The 21,367-nt window shown below is 38.5% G+C and overlaps 1 protein-coding gene across 1 annotated transcript; it reads right to left on the bottom strand.

The window, feature by feature from the left end:
- Window positions 1-2,089: 2,089 nt before the first annotated feature.
- Window positions 2,090-17,671, bottom strand: hsd11b2 (hydroxysteroid (11-beta) dehydrogenase 2). The gene is made up of 5 exons (XM_053492487.1): window positions 17,041-17,671; window positions 9,988-10,200; window positions 7,299-7,484; window positions 4,509-4,646; window positions 2,090-3,386 (listed from the first exon to the last, which is right to left on the bottom strand). The coding sequence occupies exons 1-5, from the start codon at window positions 17,312-17,314 to the stop codon at window positions 2,974-2,976; spliced, it is 1,224 nt and encodes a 407-aa protein (XP_053348462.1). The 5' UTR covers window positions 17,315-17,671; the 3' UTR covers window positions 2,090-2,973.
- Window positions 17,672-21,367: the final 3,696 nt, after the last annotated feature.

Here is a 21,367-nt window from a genome sequence, read left to right as displayed (position 1 = left end):
AGCTTTGAATGTACATCATTACGTCCGACTGTTTGCCCCAGTTTGTTAGCATGTGTGACACAGTCACATGCTTATAAACAGTTTTTTATACTTTGCTTACACCATACAGAGGTGCTGGGGTACAGATGTGGCCTGCTGTTGATTGGACGGAAACTAGCGTGGGATTGATTAAAGAAACAGGCTTCATAGGGGTGCATGAAATCAGAAAAAAACATGGTTCGAAGACTTATATAAAATAAAATCCTGATATAATTTTTTTTTTCTAATTGAATAAGATGAAATGTAACAGAAAAACTTTGATCTAAAAAAATACTGAATTAGGCCAAGACATGCGTCACTTGAACTGCAAATTTGTTAACAGTGTTACTGATTTTTGATGGCTAGGTTTTATCATTTATTGTTTTTCTGAAATTAGATCGGAGCTAGCATTCTTATTTTTTCTTCTCTTAAGAACAAAATGAACAGTAAACTAGTGGGTTTTTAAAACTGATCTCAAGTTTCCAAGCATCAGTCTCTCTCTTTTTTATTTTTTTTTCCTGTACAACAGGAAACAGCTTAGATTAATTATAGTCCTACAGCACTGTTTAGGTTATCCAAGCACTGTTCACCCTTTCACCGTTTACAAATTGCCCTTGTTCATCAGCAGAACGCTCATCAAATATGTGCCGAAATCTTCAAATGATGCGTAACATCTCCCTTCTTTTATGAACAACACAGACTCTGCTCTAAAAAAAAAAAAAACTTAACCACTGTCCAAAACCAATGAGGTAAGCATGCATGACAGCAGCAAAATGTCTGGCACCATAACCCCCCTCCGGTGGCCAAAGTTCCCATTTGAGATGAAAACTCGCGGTCCCCTTGTTCTCCTATGGGTCTGTTCTCTTCCTCGTTTCCAGATAATTTAAGGTCATTTCCAAGAATCATGGACACTGTGACTAGTCCTGCCAAGCACAGGAACGGAACAGGATGCTATTTCCTTAATGGATAAGGAAACGTATCTAAATCAGTGCTATTTCTCTATTTCTGAGCATGCACGGCCAGGTTTCAAATCACTGACATGTTCCAAAAATGCACATTAAAAATAACTTTACACAACAATTGGATTTAAACAATTGAAGAAATTACATTTATTTTTTTCAAAGTCGGGTCATGTGATTCAAATTATATTTCAATGTCATTTAATTTTTTATAGTTATTAACTTGCTCTACAGGTCACTTCTCATTAACTGGGCTTATCCAAGGGGCAACCTTTCATTCTAAGCCAATAGAAGTTCCATCGGTATCGGTACTGTAGCTACAGTACATTCTCCATTTAAGACATGTTCGGCAGATGTGCAATTACAACCCTACCCAATAGTTTTAATTATTATAAAACATCTGTTTATTGTACTTATGATGCCCTTGTATACATCCACCCCACATGCATATAATGTTTTTATTTTTGTTTCTATTTCTTGTCCTGACACTTGTACCTTTCTCTTGCACCTTTGTGGCCTTGCTGGCTAATTTTGTTGTTCAGGCAACTGTACAATGACAATAAAAAGTCTAAGTCTATTAATTGTACTTATATAAGCCACTACTTACAGTATATAAGCCATACATGTTTGCATAATTATTTTTGCTGCTTTTTATTTTTTTTATAAACATAATGTGTATTTATTAGGATTGTGCAGTATAGAGTGACATATCCTTTTTTTCAGCACAACCTAGATAATATAATGAACTAAATTTTATTTCATTCTAACCAGCTATTGAGTAAAAAACAAACAAACTGTCAAATATGCAATAAAACAGATTATACATATGATTACATGTTTTTCTGGTTATTTTTGGTTGTTTCTAACCATAACAACAACAACAACAATAGTAATAATAATAATAATAATAATAATAATAATAATAATAATGTGCTCATTTGGGGAGTTCTACATTTTTGCTATGTCATTCCAATAATTCTGTATTGGTGAAATCTGTGTCGGTTAGGTTTTAAGGGATTTATTAATTATAGAGTTGACTGTAACTGATGACACATTTGTGGGCCGTTAATATGATTTATTTTAACAAGGAATGCATGACACTGCAAATGGAATTATTTAAAAAGTCAAATTTAATATGATCCAAGAATAAACAAGTGGACGATTTATATTTTTCATTCTTTTAATTTTTCTTGTATAAAAATTCACAGTTTAAGTGATTAATAAAGAAACAGGAATAAATATTGTAATCTTTAGTAATAATGGTGGCATGGAAAATAAGAAACCATACAAACAGAGAAATAAAACTGGTAGAAAATTTGCAGGCTCTGCTTGATTTACCTAACAAAAATTGACTTATTTACAAGAGATTTACAGTGACTTGTGATTGCAGGTGGACGTTATATATTGCTTGCAGCTGACAAAGTAGGCTGAAAGTGAAGTTTCAGCTTAGAATAGATGAAGTATATGAATGTACTGTATGTGCTGAATTGGAAATAGAGCCTTGAGTGGACTTTGCACTAAGTAGCAGCAAATGGTGGGAGCATTCTGAACGTGAGGTGAAGAATGTGGCTCAGTGATGTGGACTTCTGATTCAAAGACATCTGAAGGACATTTGTAAGCAAAGTAAAAATATGTGATCTGTGGTGTAACTAAGGCTATTAACAAAAAAAGGAAGGTGTATGAACTATACACATCTAATCTCATCACATAGTGAAATTTAATGTTATCTAAAAAAAAAAAAGTTTTTTGGGGGGAATAGATAAGCTGATATAAGGAGAAAGCCAAATTAAAATTTGTGTTAAAAAGGTTGTTAATAGTTACTTAAAAAGCAAATCCAGTCAACAATCATTTAAAAAATAGTAACAAAAAAACAGAACACGTTATACATTACATAAAACGGCACAAAAACAAATAGACATATTGGCATTGGGTCACTATGAATGGATTACATCAGTGGTCCTCTAGCATCTTTTATATACATGAAGCTATAAAAGATTTACTCCATCAGGGTGATGTTATTGTTGTTGCTGATGATGTCGTTGTTGTTGTCCTTGTAGAGGCTCAGCTCGTCCTGTTTTCTGAGTGCACGTGGGATCAGCTTCTTCTTCAGAAAGAGTTTTTGCAGGAACTTGTCGCTGAGGTACAGGGGCAAGTAGCTGTGGATGAAGTACATGAGGCCGACGCCAGGCCCGGCGTAGTAGCGTACCTGCGGCTGCGGCGAGAGCAGTGCCTCCACGATGGTGTTAACGACAGGGCTTAGGTCCTCGTTGGCCGATTTGACATGATTCTGAAAGAGGTTCTTGGTCTCAATGACGTAGTCTTCGCCGTACTCTTCTAAAAGGCTTGGTGACAGGTTCTGAATTAGGAGCTGGTACTGTTTCTCCCAGTACTCTGTGTTACTGCTTTGTCCTAGGAACAGAGTAAGAGATGTGCTTTTAAAAGAGGCTGTCTCTTGTTCCGGGAAAGAGAATCCTAAATCTGTCTAAGAAACCTGACAACATAAACCTTTGTGGTTTTCCAGTCGCACATTAAACACTCCTTTATTACTATTTTTTTGAACCACACTTTTGTTCCAGGAAAACAGAACAACTTTTGACGCACAGAAACATTACTTGATGATACAATAATGGTAGGGCTCCAAGATTAGTGTGAGCACCAACATAAAGGGAAGAAGCTTGACTGAGAGAATAGAGAGGAATTCTTTGAGAGTAATGTAAACATGGATCTGGAGACACTTTATCCTGTTGTTTTTTTTAGTAATCCCCTTTAACTGATTTTGATTGTGCAGCTTTTAAATGAACAACTTAGAGAAGTTTTCAATCTAGAAGTTATTTCAATTAGAGAACTGGAATGGCGAGTTTGTTTTAAAGTTGCACAATCTATCAGAGGTTTATATACAGTATATATATATATATATATATATATATATATATATATATATATATATATATATATGATGGTACCAACTTTAGGTTGTGCGAATATTTTTACAAAAACCTTCTTAGTCTGTTGGTTGTTCTAGATATCATGTGAATTCCCTTAATGATAAATATTTTTGAAAAAAAAATGCTTTATTCAAAAGGAGAAAAATCCTATTTAAAAGCTAATAATAATGAAAAAAAACAGAGTGCATGATATAAAGTAGAAAACTACTTCTTTTGAAAGATACTGTATATTGCAAAGATTGTGTAAAGGATTGATTTATTGTGAGGTGGATAATGTAGTCGGGATGGACATTTTTGTTGAAACCTGGCAACCCTGATCAATGTTACAGCATTAGCTTTTGTGTGTGTGTTTGTGTCATTTCTGACGGAAACCACACCTGATGTACTACACACTGTTGAATAAAGGTATGTCCTGTGTACTGGGTGACTGTACAATATGTCATCAGATCTCGAATGCCTATGACAGGTGGCTCTAAAAATTAACTAGATAGTAGTAAGGCATAAAAATTGTTGTGGTTGTCTCTTGACGTACAGTAATGCATATTAAAAAATCTTCCGAGCTCAGGAAATGAGTGCAATTTCTCACCTGTTTTGAAGGAAGAAGGTAATATAGTGGACACTTTGACCCCCCACGGCTCCAACTCATGACGGAGAGTGTTAACGAAAAGGTTCAGAGCCGCCTTTGAGGCCCCATAGGAAGCCAGACATGGGAATGGCTGTTCACCTGCAGAGAGAGAGAGAGAGAAAGATAGAGATAGAGAAAGAGAGAGAATATACCCAAGAAGTCAGCATGATTTATGTGCCTGGGCATTAAAGCCATTATTAAAGCCATTCACTTATCTTCCCCTTATAAGTACCATATGCATGCGATTTCATAAAACACACAATAAAGCCACTTTCATCCTTTGATTTAATGTCCAGCATTTCATGGTGTACTTTTATTAGTGCACTTTTCTCTAGATGAATGTGGAGGAGTTGTAATAAAACACACACACACACACACACTACAATACATGTGAAGAAGTGATTCAGCTTACTCTCCAGGCCTAATAGAGGGAATGCCTGTGTTTTTAGATACACGGTGACAGCTGCTGATCCAGACACATATTTGCGCCATTGTGCAGTGGAGCGTTTGCCACTGACAGCAAGAACGAATCAGCGAGACGGCACTGTGCCAGGAGCAAACTATTCATAAGTACGGGACGAGTGCAGAGTTGCTGGGGGTTAATTGCACACTGCACCGCTTTATATAAACGTGTGGTTTTGCCTAGGGTGATGAGGAAGAAAGTGGTGAGGGGGGGGACAGAAAGTGCGATGAGAAGTAAAGAAAACTGCTGACTACATCTGAAGAACCTTTGAAAACACAGCCCACCTGTGAGGAGGCTTACTGGAACATGGCAGGGAGACGTTCGCATGGTAGCGTCTGTTGTTCATAAGTGCCAAAAAACGCTCCTACTCTGCCCCCATCGCATAGTGAGATCCCTCTGATGGAGACATCTTTGTTTAACAGGGCCGGATGCCAGTACTTTAGCCGGGATTCAGATAGCAGCGTGCCAGGCCGAAGCTTGAATTGGCATGACGGCAGTAAACAAGCGGTGATAAAAATCGCTAGTGTGGAGGAAAGGAAAGAAATGTACCGCGCTCGTGTTATCGGGTACATCTGAGAGCAAGACAAGAGCTGTTCTCAGAGGAGGTAATCACCAAGCCCACATGAATCAGAGACACATCATGGAGATAAGAATCTAGAATTGAATGTCAACTACTGCATCTATTTTTTACTATGTTTAGAATTTTTTTTCCGACATTTGGAATAACTCCAGGTGTTTAAATGGGATAAGATAAAGTCACATGCTAATTTAAGAATCCGGGTGTGAATGTGTACGTGAGTATGCGTGTGTGTATGTATGTGTGTATGTATGTGTGTGTCCATTACAAGTTTATTTATCCTCCTTGTGATTTTGCAAGGGTTTATACAGTACAAGATTTAAAATGTGCATTTTATTTGTAAATGGCCTTTAAAGATTTAACAGGTGTACCAAGAGTACTTCCAGATGCACTTATAATAGGTTCCGAATGTGATAAAGTGTGTGCTGGGTGGTGTCTGACCAGAACCTTGTAAAAATCATAAGTTGTGATTACATTAACCTGATGGACCTAGTGATATTCACATCTGTTCGGTACACATCTGCACTACAGGCTTTTTGTAGGAAACCAAGAAATCACTGATGTATAGACATGCCCAGTTATTTAAATGGAACTCTATGAAGTGGATTTAGTTTCAGCCCAGGATTGTGTGGGTTCCCCTTGTTGCCACCTGGGTAGCTCTATGGGTGTGCTGTGAGGTCCGGCACCAGGATTCTTTTGGGCTTCCATAGATCAGATTCAACAGGTGAAGAGACTTGTTTGTCTGGTGCCATTCCATGGGTGCTTGATTGTATTGGGATCTGGGAAGTTCAGAGGTCAGGTTGGCGGGTTGCATGCCGGGCTCTATGTGGGTGCACTAGGCGTTCTGATGCCTTTCTATTGTGGCCAGCATTGACAATTTGAATATGTTGTGCAGCATTGGCTTTTCTGTATGATTATAGTATGTGGGCTTGCCTTTGCTCCTTTCAGGCATAAATGAGCCTTGGTAATATTAATTAAAGGTAATAAAAGGACTAAAATAATATAAAGGGACAAATATAGCTAAGCACCGCCCCCTTTCCCCAGAAATATATATATATATATATATATATATATATATATATATATATATATATATATATATATTTTTTTTTTTTTTAATTAATTAATTTTTTTTTAAAGAGTCTAACAATTTCCAGTGTATGAGTGACAGTGATGTCGAGACATGGCGTGATTAGGAATCCAAAACACTCACAAAACGACATAAATTCCCCTCAGTTTTAACAAGCATGTTCCTACATGTAGGAGTAATATTTATATGTCTATCATGAGAGACCAGGTGCTTCCCAATTTACTCATAGATGATAGATTTATTTTAAACCACCCCCCCCCCCCTTCCCCCCCACCCGGTCAGGCTATTACTGCATCCTTTATAACTTCACATGAACCTTTAACTGGTGCTTGTTTAACAGGTGAAGTGAAAATAAAACCAGAAGCTGTGCAATACTGTGTAATATAAAATGTCGTTAAAGCCGGCATTTTATGTCCGGACGGGGAGTTTCAGCTGTTTGTTTTCGTCGAAAATGGTATGAAACATAGGCTTGGCATCACTGTAGGGGCATTTCCCTTCAAAAAATGTAAGTGTCCCTTTTATAATGGAATAATACATAAGTGAAATTATAGTAAGAAAAGAGATAAAGTGTCATTTGGTTATGGTTTAGATAGAGGGAAGTAAAGTCTGATTTGTCTGTACCTGACGGACTGGAGATGGTCACGATTCGACCTTTGTTTTGTCTCAGCAGAGGGAGAAGGGTCTTAGTGACGGAGATTGTCCCGAAGAAGTTCACCTCCATGCAGCCTCTGTAGTTTGACATGAGCGAGAGTTCAGCGTCTCCAAAGTTCACACACACTCCTGCGTTGTTCACCAGAGCCCACAGTCCTAGATTATGACACCAAAGTACATAAAAAAATAGTAAGGATGAATTGAAGCATTTTAACATCTGGCTTATTAATCAGCTATTGTTTAAAGAAATTAAGTCACGATTATGAGAAGTGCAAGGGAGTGTGTTAGGAGGTCAAAGCTGATGTACTGGTGTACTGTTTTCTCACACTCCTATGAATTGCTGCGTAATGCGCAAAAATAAAATTAATAAATGCTAGAAAAGACATTTTGTCTTCGATTTTATTCAGAACAGGTCCAGGGAGCGAAAAAACCATTTTTCAGCGGTGACAGCCCAGCTGTTTTGGCCTCGGGTTCCACCGTCTTTCTCGCAAATGCACGCACCCACATAGACACACATACGCTCCATGTCCGCACTGTAATACTTTCTGCATGTCTGCTTTGACCGCAATGTGGACAGAAATCTGGTTTGTAAGAAGAGTTAGTTTTAAACAATGAACAAAACAAAGTACTAAACACACCGGCTCAATTAGTGCATGTGCAAATGAAAAACATGAATGCAGAAACGTGTTTAATAGCTTGTGGCTCCGGACGGGAAAGTGAGACGACTCTGGAGTGCCGGATCTGTGATTCATAATGAACTCTCTGTAATCAGCTCAGAGCAGTGTTTCTTTGCCAGATTGATCTATTATTAGCCTGTTAATGATTTATGACGATACGCCGTAACACAATAAAAAAAAAAAAAATTGTGCCATATTGCAGAATTTGAATGGCGGACGAGCCTCACCAGCCACTGTTATCCTCTGTCTTGTCATGGTACAAAGAGAATCCAGGAAGCACGATGTTTTTCCTTTAATCATTTACCATTCTAAACCGCGGCCACTTGATTAGGAATGTTCAAAGCATACAATCATGCAGAGACTGGTCTGGAGCTTCAGCTCATGTCCATGCCAAGCATCATAATAAGGAAAAATAATCTGTCATCGCATTGACTGTTTGTGAAGTCACATGAGCTGGTTTAAGAATTTCAGTCTAGAGTCTAGACTTCGGACAAAATTGTGTGTGTGTGTCCATTGATTGGCAGATGTGCAAGTGGAAACACTTTAGTGATGAGCGAATATAGAGGAGAATGAACCAAGCTGACATGAAAGGTATTGTAACTTAAAAAAAAAAAAATCACTTTTTCTAATCATGGTGAGCAGAAATGCATCTCAAAGATGGGTAATCCTATCTCACTCTAGTTTCACTCTAGTCCGCCAAGAACAAGAGTGCAAGCGTACTTTTGATACAGGCTCACCACACCAACATAGATAAAGATTGGAAATATAAGACATGATTTTTTTTTTCCTGAATCACTTTATCTTGGTGAGGCTTGTGATGGAACCTGAGTCTGTCCTAGAAGCAAGAAATAAAAATTCAATCCCCTTTGATTGAATGGGATGCCAGTCGATCACAAGGTACAATTCACACACACACACACACACACATACACACACCAACCCAATAACACCTAGGGGCAATTTCAGCTAGCGTATCTCCCTACCTGCATGTTTTTGCAATATAAAAAAATGAACACGATTCCAAAGAAAAACTGCTGCATTACATAACATCGTTACTCAAGCTTACTCATGACAGGAAATTGTTTTAAAGACACTCACTCTTGAATGCAGTACAAAGAACATGCACCCTCTTGTAGCAAAAAAAAAAAAAAAAACCAAAAAAGATTGTTCTACAGTATTTCCCTTATTTCGGTCTTTTAGTCAGCTTGTACTTTACTCATTAAAGTTAATATGCTGTCAAGCCTCGCACCTGGTTCAGCAAGTTGACCATAAGTATAAATGACTTTTTTTCAAACTCGGCGATTACCAACATGTAAGTGCACCTACAGTACACGCTGTTTTCCTCTAAAGACTCTGACAATGTAAACAATAGTAGATGAAGTCATCCAGCACATTCATACTTGCCTTAAAAAGGTCACTGCTACGCTAAAGTATGCGTGAGAGTGTTTTTTTTTTTTTTTCCTGGTTTTATTTATAATATACTGTTCTTGCCAAAAAATGAGACGGAACAGAGAGAAACAGAAACATAGAGGAGGACTGTTTTTTTTTTTTTTTTTCTGGGAAGGTGTTGAAGGAAAAGCCCACCATGAAGCACATTTCTGATGCTGTCCTGGTGTTAATGCTTTTTTTATTTTGTTTTTTTTTTGTTTTGGTGTTATATTTGTGTTTACGTCTGCGAGAAACTTGCATGTCGCTAACAAAAGCAGGTTTAATTTCTGCAGATAAAAAAAAAAATCGAAACACGTTGTTTCCGTTCTAAGCTCAATTGCGCACTCATCGCTGTGGAACATCATATTAATGAAAAAGTAGAAGTTGAAGTAGAGATCATACATCGAGCTAAACATTACAGAATTGAGAAATGACAGCCAGTGAAAATTACATTGAGGAAGTGCAGACTAAAAAACGTAATATCAGCAAATGGAATTGTGGGTAATACAAGAGTTTGTGCAATGTGTTGCAAATGCTCTTGAGTGAACCCTCACCTTTCATGCCCAGCTTGGCTTTGGTGTTAAGCAGGGCCTGTTGAACCTGCTGCGGCTGAGTGATGTCCACCTGAAGCAAGGTCAAGCGAGGAGAGCAGGTACTCTTCAAACGCTTGGCCCCCTCGCCGTCTGCATCCAGTACCGTGGCGAACACGTGGAACCCCATCGCGTCCAGACGCCTTGCCGTTGCATGCCCGAAACCCGAGTCACACCCTTCAGGCATAGAAAATGAAAGTCTTAAGTTTTGCTGAATGAGCACGAGCAAGCTAATTAAACTTCAAAATGTCTGTTTGATGTGTGTATAAATCTTATAATCCCTTACATTTCTGGACAATATGACATGGATACTGTTGATATGCTGTAAAACACCAATCAATCATACTACTTTCTAACCTTTTTTTTCCTGCACATCGTTTTATAAATTGTTTTCAGATTTCCTTTAAATAATAAAAAAAGGGGATGCACATCATAGGCCCCTTTCTCACACCTTTTCTATTAGTTGGAATACATACATTTTCAATCTAATGAAACTCACTCTAATTAAGTGCTTACTTAACCTCTTAACATTCTGCTCAACCTTTTGGTAGTGCACATTTTTACTTTTATTTATTATTTATTTGACAAATGGGTTGAACTTAACCTGATTGAGCCATCTCTACCATTTGGTTGAGGGACGCTAAGTAAAAACACATATATTAGATGACTCTGTGTGTTTCACTAGTATGCTTTTGGAATTGCTTGGTACACCTACCACAAGAAATAAAGTGGATCTACAGTAATGCACTAAAATGTGTGTGCTGTAACACCACAACACAAACAGTTAGCATTTTGGTTTAGACTGGTTTAAAATACAGATAAAAAGTGACCCCCCGACACACATCAGGAGACATCAGGAGAGACACGGTATTTAGGTTTTCAGACAAAGGCCTTGTGTCAGGTACATCTGTTAAAAAATTTCGGTTAAGTTCCAGGAAAACAGAAGGGTACAGCGGAGAACAAAGAATACATTCTGCTCAATCTTTGCATGAATATCTGTCCAGACATGGGCATAGGAACTATTACCCTATAAGGAATGAGGATGCAGTTGAAAGGATTTGAGATCGACAGTATCGTGGAAAACAGAGAGTAAACAAAGGAAGAAAAGCTGGGAAAATTTCAAAGCGGTGTCAGAGAATCCCTAACAGTGTAATCATATTGATACTTTTACCATGAAGTGACATCTCAACCATTTGGAGGAGGCCTATGGAGAGTTTGTCATTATTATCACACCATGAAGATAAAAAATAAAAAGTAATCTCTTTTCCATTGCCCTTTACTTAGTGAGGTTGTAAAAGGGTTACATGATTAGGTATTGGGTTGTGATATTTTGTCATATCACATCACTCACCTCTAACACCATGATAATCACCATGACACAAGCAGGAAGTTATTTTACTGTTTAAATAACACTCTCTCTGTCTCTCTCTCTCTCTCTCTCTCTCTCTCTCTCTCTCTTTTTCTTAGATTACCATTTATTTGGCTAGACTGCTGGTATAACACAAACCCACAAGGTGCCCCTATGATGGCACAACACAAATCCTTTTCACGGCAGATTTGTGATCATCAACCCAAGCTTGTAAATAAATGTTTTGAAAAACAAGCCCACACACACTCAATGTGTGTGACCGATCACATGCTGGCAACAGGCGCATAATAACATGCTTGTAATAATTCAAACACCCCGATGCTACAGTATAAGCGGATAAATGTGTAAACACTGCTGGACTTTTAACCTCAAGGAATGGATTGGAGAGCCGAAGATGGAAAAACAAGGAAGAAAGAAAACTCTCATCTGTTTGTTCTGACCTCTGATCTTCTCTCTCTTTACTTTGCTTTATAAATACAAGAGATCGATTTTTATCACAGGCCCTATGCCTGAAATGACTCTGCATTCAATTAACAGGTTGTACAAAAGAAATCTATGCAAACGTTGGATTTTACTGAAAGCCTTCACTTTTACTTTGATTTTATATGCTCCTGTGCACGACTTCTAAATCCTATAATTACCCCGTGGCTGTAAAGGTACAATCACATGCCTGATTTCAAACACACGTTTATCTCAAGGTCTTCTGAGGACACGGTAGAACCTGGCAGCTCTTTCACCTGCGCATTCCACTCCCTAACCATATCGAGTGAATGTACACACCATTTCTTTAGATCTGTTCCAAGACTGTGTGCGTGCGTGCGTGCGTGCGTGCGTGCGTGAGTGTTTGTGTGTCTGTGTGTGCGTGCAAGCGTGTGTGTGTGTTTATATTGGGAGTAGAACAGGCATGGCACTCCAAAGATTAACTTCCTAAATGTGGCTACTGTTCAAAATCTAACATTCATTGCTGGAGTAATAAACAGGGACTTGATTTATGTGTCAAAACTAATGGAACAAAGGCTGATTTCTATTCTATTTTATCAATCGGCTTGCTTATTTTACTATTTTCAGTCTAATGGATTGTAACCTCTTTAAATAGCAATTAATAGTGATTGCAAATTGCCAGAAAAGGTAAATGTTAAAAAACAAGTTACTGTTACAACCCTAAAGTTAACTATCTTCTAAAAATCAACAAAGTGCTGTAATCCTGTAGTGGGATAACAAGTTGACTGGGTTTGCTTTTATAATCACATAAAGAGTAACACATTCAGTAGTTAAAATGTTCTTTGTTCTTTGGATTTCCTTTTTAGAATGCACTGACACGGCTTCCTTAAACTTATTTAAAATGTTAAAACTGCACTTCTTTGTGCTTTCCTCTGTGTCACTTATTACTTTAAGAAATTATAGCATGTTAGGAATACCGTACTGTGCAAATGTCTTGAGACACCCCTCATTTCTTCATATTAAATTAAATGATCTAGATTAATTAAATAAATAGGAACAAATGATGAACTGCGACAGGCTGCAAAATGCCTAAAAAGTACAATTTTAACATGGGCTGTATATGTAATAACTTCAGCAGCGACCTTATTTCCCCTCTCATCTAATCATCCACCTGATCATCTGTACCTGTTTCTTACTGGTTTATGCCTTAAGTTAGAAACCCAAAAACTGTTCCACAAGACAAAATTATAACATACAAGAAGGTCTGGAAATTTAAAAATATGAAGTAATTAAGGATGCATTCGCATAGTACTATACAGTAGGTAAGGGTTTGCTACTGTAAATACAGTAAGTCCCCTACATACAAACATTCGAGTTATGAACATGTGTTCGCGCATGTTATATATATATATATATATAAAAGCAACTGTAACCAAGACAAAGCAATTTCCCTCTGGGATAAATTAAGTCCTTTGAATCTTGCATCTTGAATTCTTTAATGCAGTTTTGCTTGTTTGATTGCCTTTTGATGTTCTGCATATCTGTTAGATTGACCTCTGCCTGTTTAATGTTTATGGTTCATTCTGGTGAGTTGGATTTCAATAAAAAAAAAAAAAAACTTTGATCCTCCAATCCTTTTCTAACTGACACGTTAGGTATCCTGTTAATGTTATAACCATTTTATTGCACAACACATGGGTTTGTTTGGCCCCTCCCTTCAGTGTTTTTCTATAAAACTGTGTTGCCAAAACACACTGTGCATGTGCACATTACTAGAATTAGAATGCACAAGATGAATAATAAAAACATACCCTGATGTGTAAATCATTTACGGATCCTTTAAAGCTGTTGACTGGATTTTCTCATTTTAATTTCATTCCATATTTTTTTCTTTCTTTCCTGGGTAAGTGACCGCAATACTGCGTTAACCCGCGACCGACGCCATGTCCGAATCAATGGTGCAGTGGTGCAGTGATTTTCAAACCAAATCCAGGCGCTTGGCTAATGACCCCAGGCTTATAAAGATCAAATCCAAATACCAAGCTAATCCTGTTGGTCTCTCTAACATTTAGATGACTCGTAAGTCACACTGGATGTGAGTCAGCCAAATCATTATATTGTAACATGTAGAAAGATGGATGATGTGAAAGCGATATTTATACTTCAGGAAACCAGTTCACTGTATCACTGCACTCGGAGATGAACTGCGTTCTGGAGCTTCTCCAGGGACATTGAGTAAAGGGAAGGCATGCCAGAACTCTGAAGGAGTAGCAGCTATGCACACACACATACACACACATGCTCACACTCACATACATCTCATGTCATCTCATCTCATCTCATCGTCTTTACACTTTCGTTCTCTCCCTGCGCTCTCCTGTTGAAATGTATGCTTGCTACCGTGTTATTGTACACTGAAACGCTATCATGGCAGCACAAGCTCCAACAAGGGGGTTGGCACCAAACAGCTCGCAGCTTATGCAACAGATTTATAGTAGTCTCATTAGTCATAGAGTCGAGGATTCCAGTACACCTACACCGAAAAAAATGCTGCATTGGATTTATTAAATTAAATTAGTACCCTTGGCATAGTTTAAAGGGGGCACCCTGGTGTCAAGCATGCTTTACCCCTCTGCTTCTTCTTTCTAACAACTTTCTTTAATTAAATAAACTATGCTGTAAATTTTTTTTAGGAATAATAATAATAATAATAATAATAATTATAATTATAATTATAATAATAATAAGTGAAAAAAAAAGAAGAAAGAAACTGGCCACAACAAAAATCTATTTTTTTTGTTTCTTTTTTGGAACTTGGAGATGGAAAACAAATGTCACTTCAAAAGAAAAAAAGCTCTGGTGCTAAAAATATGATGGAGATTAAAAACAGCAAGATAAAGAGAGATTCTTCTAAGTCGAGTGGAGATAGAGAGAGAGCTAAAAAGAAAGAGGGAGAGATGAAATCATGTTCCTAGATGGCTGGCAGAGGCTTAATCTACGGCTAAATATCAGATAGATGAACCAAAACAAACAGCAAAAAGAGAAAATCTGCATGTTTTTGTGTGTAAATCTTCAGCAACGCAGGAGCTACTCTCTTCGCCTCGCGCCCATGCTAAAATTAAATGATTACACCGTAGGTGTTAAATCAGCAGTGGGGATTTTGCTGGGAGGGACTCCGTCCAGCGCAGCAGTTTGGATGCCAAGACTTACCAGCTTGCTTACTTGTGTGTGTGTGTGTGTGTGTGTGTGTGTGCTGAGAAATGTGGAACACGTATATGCAATGAGTAGGTGCACTGCACATGTAAGCAATATTTGGCTTAGGATCCAGAAGCCCAGTGGACCTTCCTACACTGAAGATAAGAAAGAAACAAAACAAAACAAAATGTTTACAGTAAGTGTCCAGAATAAAGTCATGGATTTGCTCTTCTGTTTCCATGCCAGTGGCCCGAGCGCCTTTTAGGGATTTAAGGAACCCAGATGAGAGCCTGCTCCTGAACCAGGGCTGTAATCGGCTTTAAATGGTCTCGTTCGCGAACAGGAACAAATATGATGGAAAAGCTCGAAAACAGGAGCACTGATTATATTCGTTTTGTTTTTATATACATAGTTGATGTGGCGGTGTTTTGGTTTTACAATGTAGGTCACCCGTATCTCATAACTCTCCCTCTCTCTCTCTCTATCGCTGTGTAAAGCTCATAGTGTTGACTAATTTACCTTGAAAGAAAAAGTAACGACAAAGTTCAAAGCTTCTCTCTCTCTCTCTCTCTGTGTGTGTGTGTGTGTGTAAGCCTCAGGAAGCAAGGAGGAGATAAGCAGCAAAATGAGGCTGGAAAAACAAACACATACACATCTACGCTGCCACAGACGGAGTAACCAACATTCGGTGAATCACCTGCAGAATTGTGTGCTGCTTTCTCACAGATATGAAATTTACACCAGGAGGACTCACGAGTGCCAGGTGGCACGCACACACTCCTGCCTAATGGCTCTTGATACCGCAGTACGTGTCACCTCAAAGCACAGAGTCACTGCTGCCAGAAGTGAATTTGATTATGTACTAATAAAACTATTACTTTCCTGGAACTCTAAAAACAGTCCAGGACAATATTCACTTTAGGAGAGAATCTATTTATGGTCAACACACACTTTAACCCTGGACACTCTGTTTTGATTCTAATAAATAATGAGGTGTTTGTGGCTGGAAAGTGAGTAATAAACGTACAAGTGAAATGATGTGGTCACCAGGATTTATTCAGACATGTACACACCACTCACACACACACACATGCAAAATTGTATTGCTATCTTTGGGAGGACATTGTAATTGATGCAATGGGACTTAATGCAATGGGACTTGCCAGAAGTCCCTGCAAGGTCTAACCTGTTTCATGTTCCAATAAATATGACACACACACACTCATACTGTAATTAATGGCGTAAAATTTTGGATGCTACTGTATGATACGATGCAGAAATAGACTTGGAACAAAATGTCCATCGATTCTGGATTCTGGAGCGATTCTCTGACACCGAGGATTTCCCAAGTGTAAATGCAGAAGGCAAGAAACCTGACATGTGCTACAATAACGTCCTCCAGCAGACCTTCGCGAAGATGCAGAGATACAGAGAGAGCTGAAAGTGACGTTATGACATACTTCAATCAGAGGAAGAGAAAGTGCACACCTGCACCTCATAAAGTTTGAGAAGAGTGTTTGAGTTTTAGTGTGAAGGAGAACTTAAATGAACCCTGTGCGAACACTCGGTGGGTGGTGAGGGGTGGTAGGGGTGGTGGGGGGGTTTTGGTTGGGTGTGTGTGTGTGGGGGCTGTTCGTGCACCTCGAATTCAGTCGTTTGTTCTCAAAGGGGCACACAGTGGGTGTAGAATGGACACTTGGGCCGTATCTAATTTAATATAGTCTCATCTAATCAGATCTGATCTAATTGGAGTTCTTTAGAGGGTAACGACACAATGACCTTTGTGACTTGAATTTTATTTTTTTAATAAAAATCAGCTTTTTCCATTTAAAAACTAGTTATATGCATAAAATTTGTAAACTCTGAAGGATCTTTGTTAAATCATAGAGATTTATACTATTACTACTACAACTACTACTACTACTACTAATAACAATAATAAAAGAAAAAGTGAGATGTGTGATGCATGTGCTGATTTTTTTTCTTTGTACTCACACACTCACTGTTCTTACCTGTGATGAAAACTGCTTTGCCTTCGACAGGCAGCAGCGATGGCGGGGCAGCCCACAGCGAGTAGAACCAACAGGTGGCACAGAAGACGACGAGTGCCAGCACAGCAGGCATGCACATAGCACACAGCCTCTCCACCAGCAGCGTGGCACCCAGCCATGCCACGAGCGAGGGCACGACACTGACATGGGTCGCCAGGAACTTCTTCAGAGTGCTTCCGATGAACACAGACATGACTCCCATGTAAATCCAGAAGGACAGGGCATAGTCATCCATTCTACACTTGAAATCTATGGTCTCTTTCTTTTCCTTTCTCTATCTTTTTTTTTCTTCTTTTCTCTCTGCTTCTCAACTTGCCCTGTGCTTCTATCAGCTCTGTCGTCTTCCCTCTCTATCTCACTCTCTCTATCTATCTCTTATAGAAGTGTGCACCCACGTGCTTGCTTGCTCTTGCAGTTCCTTTCACCTACACGCTCTCTCTCTCTCTCTTATACACACACACACACACACACACACGCTCAACACAGGCATGCACTTACACTCACACTCACACAGAGACACAAACGCACAGGAGCATGCACGCTGACTTTACACACTTTGGAACACCAAGTCAGGCCAGAGAATTGGTTGTGCAGAGTGTGTGCATATATATACACACCCCTACAGGGGCAGGGAGGGGCTACTCAGAGACGGATCTAATCAGAAAACAGCAGACAAAAGTTTTATTAGACTTATCATCCATCCATCCCCCCTCTCCTCTGTGTATCCTTGTCTCTCTCTCGCTCTCCCCCCATGTCTTCTTTCTTTCCAGTAAAGCATGTCCTCTCCTAACCCTATTTTGTACCACTTTTCCCTTTTGCTTGGTGCCAGATTGCGTCAAGGCTATCATGTGTAAAAAAAAAAAAAAAAAAAAGGAGAAAAAGTGTCTGCTTTTTGTCTCTTTGTAAAGGCTCCTAATGTTCAGCTGGAGTGTGTGATAGGCAGGTGTCACTAAGCGCTAGGTTGCTGCCTGTTTCTTATTTAGCACTCTGTTTCATATTACCAAAGATATGGTAATATCATCCTCTCTCTCTCTCTCTCTCTCTCTTACTCTTGAACACTTTATTTAACCCTTAGTATTCTAGATTTTTATCTTTTGCCATACATTTATTTATCTTCTTGGTAACCACACACACACACACACACTTCCTAATCTCAAATGTATGTGAATTATGCTTTCATTGTAGAATAACCCCTTTTTGTTGTTCTGGTATATGATCCAAGTACTCACTATTAAAAGATAGCGAGAGAGAGGAAAAAAAAACAATTATATTGTTGATTATACAGTTACAGAAACAATTGTGTTGCGAGCATTATTTACATTTTTTTTTCATTGACAAGTCAATTTTATTTTTATTTGCTGTTTAATGTTCTATGAACAGTGTATTCCCCTCCAGGTCAAACAAGTCAAGCAAACCAAACAGGTTATTAATATATAACCACACCGATCTGCCAAAATATGTAAACCATTAACATCAAATCCACCATAGTTTAGGTTCCACTTGTGCTGCCAAAACATCTCTGGTCCCTCAGGGCATGACGCCACAAGACCTCTGAAGGTGCGCTGTGGAATCTGGTATTTTGACATTAGCACTGCTACAAGTTGCAAGGTGTGGCTTGCATGGATCGGACCTGTTTGTCCAGCACATTCCTTGTTGGATTGATGCTCGATTGGATTGAGATCTGGGGAATCTGGGGGCCGGATCGAGACCATTGAATTACAGAGGAAAGGGACCAAGTGGGCTAGCTCCGCATAAGCATGGGCTTGGGTGCCCATGATCATTTCACCATTTTACTCACTCTCTTACTCTAACTCATCGTCTATATCACTTAATCTTGTATACAGGATCACTGGGGGCCTGGAGTCTATTCCAGGGGGCATAAGGCAGGGCACACACACACACACACACACACACACTTTCACATTATGAGCAATTTGGAAATGTGATTTAGCCTATATTTATCTATATGTCTTTAGACTGTTGAAGGAAACTGAAATACCCAGAGAATACCCACCAAGCACAGAGAGAAAATGCAAACTCCATGCAGGAATCAAACCTAACCGGGAATCGAACCCGGACCCTGGAGGTCCAAGGCAACAGCGCCAACCACTAAGCCGCCTTTCACCAGTTTACTGGTATATAATGGATAATCAGTGTTATTCCGTTCACCTGATATAAACTCTAGTTGGATTTTTGACTCTGATACAAACCTAAATGGGTTTTTCTATTGTATAACCCGCTTACACTGCCGAAAAATAATACTCCTGTGACATCACATTTTCAGCAGCATATTTTGCCTTGTGTAGTTAAATAGCCAATGCAGTTATGGTGTAATGCTGTGGCACATGCAAATGCAGGAGTCTTTCCAATTTGATTTAAAGAGTGACCTTCATATTACAATTCTAAGTGTATTAATAATTGGCTGTCAATATTGATGCCGAAAAGAGAAAATGAAAACAATTAACTTAATTTTCAAAACTAACTGCACTGAAAACTGTATAAGTTCACTGGAAAAACTGATTGGTTTGACTTTACTGTAATAAACTTGTTTTTTTGTTGCTACTTTTACTTAGATCCTTTAAGTTGAAATAGCTACTTAAGTTTTTATAATTTTTATTAAACCAGACAGTCACCTAATAACTAATAGCTGTTTAGTCATGAGCGTTACTTAATCTGGATTTTATAAATCTGGACAACTTTTCCATAAATACCTCAAAATTAGGCTGTTCACTGTTTGTTAACTAACAGAATTTTTGTTTAGTGAAAGAACTTTTTTTTAGCTATTTGAAAAACGGTTAAAGTTTTGGTCTAGGTTAATCTAATATTTAAGAAATTACCTGCTTAATTAAATAAAAATTTAACTAAAACGAGTTCTTTATACAATGTTCAGTCACACAGAATTTTCAGAAATGAATACATATGATTAATGATTAATTATTTCATTTTTATTTTATTATTAGTTTCACTGATATGGTACATTGTGGTTCCAGATCTCATCTTTGGTCCTGTTGAAATGATGCATTTTTTTTTCAACATTAGTGATGGACATGAAGTTGGATGGAATGTTTCCAATACACACTTTCCAAACTTGCTGCTTCAAGCTCATCACTGACGTCGTTATCATCGTTGATAATTGGATCCTTCAAGAAAGATGATGTATTTTGCATTCATCAATCATAGTCTGTATTATTATAGGTAAATCAAATGTGCATCTGTGTGCATGCTTATAGCATGTGCGTGTGTGTTTAATTGAGAAAGAATATTGACTATGGCCTCGACTAAACTCTTCATTGGAAAAAGTGATCTTTACCATGTTCCAGGGATAAGTTACTAACACAAGTTTGCACTTTGAGCTCAGAATTTTTTTCTATTGGTGAGCTACAGTACAACCATGTAACCAGATACACAGGCATTTATTTTCTTTATTTCTTTATTGTCAAAGGGAAAGGTCCACGCAAGCAAGGCTGGCAGCCAAGGAGATAAAACAAAACAAGTCATTTGGAACAATTGCTTCTAGATACGAGCAAGCATGAAAAAGAACTTATTGCTACAAATTAAGCTTTTAATCCTCTGAAATGTTAGAGAGCCAAGATTTATATTTCTCGCTCTCGCAACTGAAGTTAAGTGCAAAGTTATCGTCTTTTATGGTTTACTTAATAAAATTATCCATCAGTCGATCATGCACTGAAATGAAAGATTAAAAGCACCGCGACACTAACCATGATAAAATTGGTAACTGGAAATGAAAAGAATAAAGGAAGGAACACAAAATGAACTGCGGGTATATTTTGGAATAAGACAAGGATCGAAACCACATGGAAAAACGTACAGAAAAAACAACACACTATTCAGGATCCTGGCCCAAAGGCTTGGTCTTATGTTACTTTGACGTCTCGGGTACATGCTGTTCCTTGAGTTTGTGACCTCCAGGGTACGCAGCTGCTCTCCCCGCCCCCCACTCAAACACGTTACAGCCTTCACCTAGAAGGAACATACATCCTCCGGTATTTGAACTCTGTGCTCATCACTGCTGAAGGAGTGTCTGGGGACAGAGCTTGCAGCCATGTAGTGACAAGATCCCTGGGGCAGTGTGTACATCATCCATCTGAGGAATCCATGCAATTTGGGCATGGTGTAAACTCCCTCAAGGGGAAAAAGGGGGGATGGAAAAACTACCAATCATGCATTGATAATGATGGATAATTTAGATCACACCGTAACTTTAGATGGCCTTTCTGTTCCATTAAATGCAACAGTAAAAGACCTTGGTGTGATTATTGATTCCAGC

This window comes from Clarias gariepinus, chromosome 3 (genome assembly GCF_024256425.1).
Source record: "Clarias gariepinus isolate MV-2021 ecotype Netherlands chromosome 3, CGAR_prim_01v2, whole genome shotgun sequence".
Classification (NCBI taxonomy): domain Eukaryota; kingdom Metazoa; phylum Chordata; class Actinopteri; order Siluriformes; family Clariidae; genus Clarias; species Clarias gariepinus.
Note: the sequence above shows the minus strand (reverse complement) of the source record. Positions and strands in the feature narration are given on the sequence as shown.

Excerpts from the sequence above, each read along its gene's own strand:
- hsd11b2 (XM_053492487.1), bottom strand. The coding sequence starts at position 17,314 with ATGGATGACTATGCCCTGTCCTTCTGGATTTACATGGGAGTCATGTCT. Across the intron at positions 7,485-9,987 it reads AGCCAAGCTGGGCATGAAAG|GACTGTGGGCTCTGGTGAAC; the intron begins GTGAGGGTTCAC and ends GTCATAATCTAG. Across the intron at positions 4,647-7,298 it reads GACCATCTCCAGTCCGTCAG|GTGAACAGCCATTCCCATGT; the intron begins GTACAGACAAAT and ends CTCTCTCTGCAG.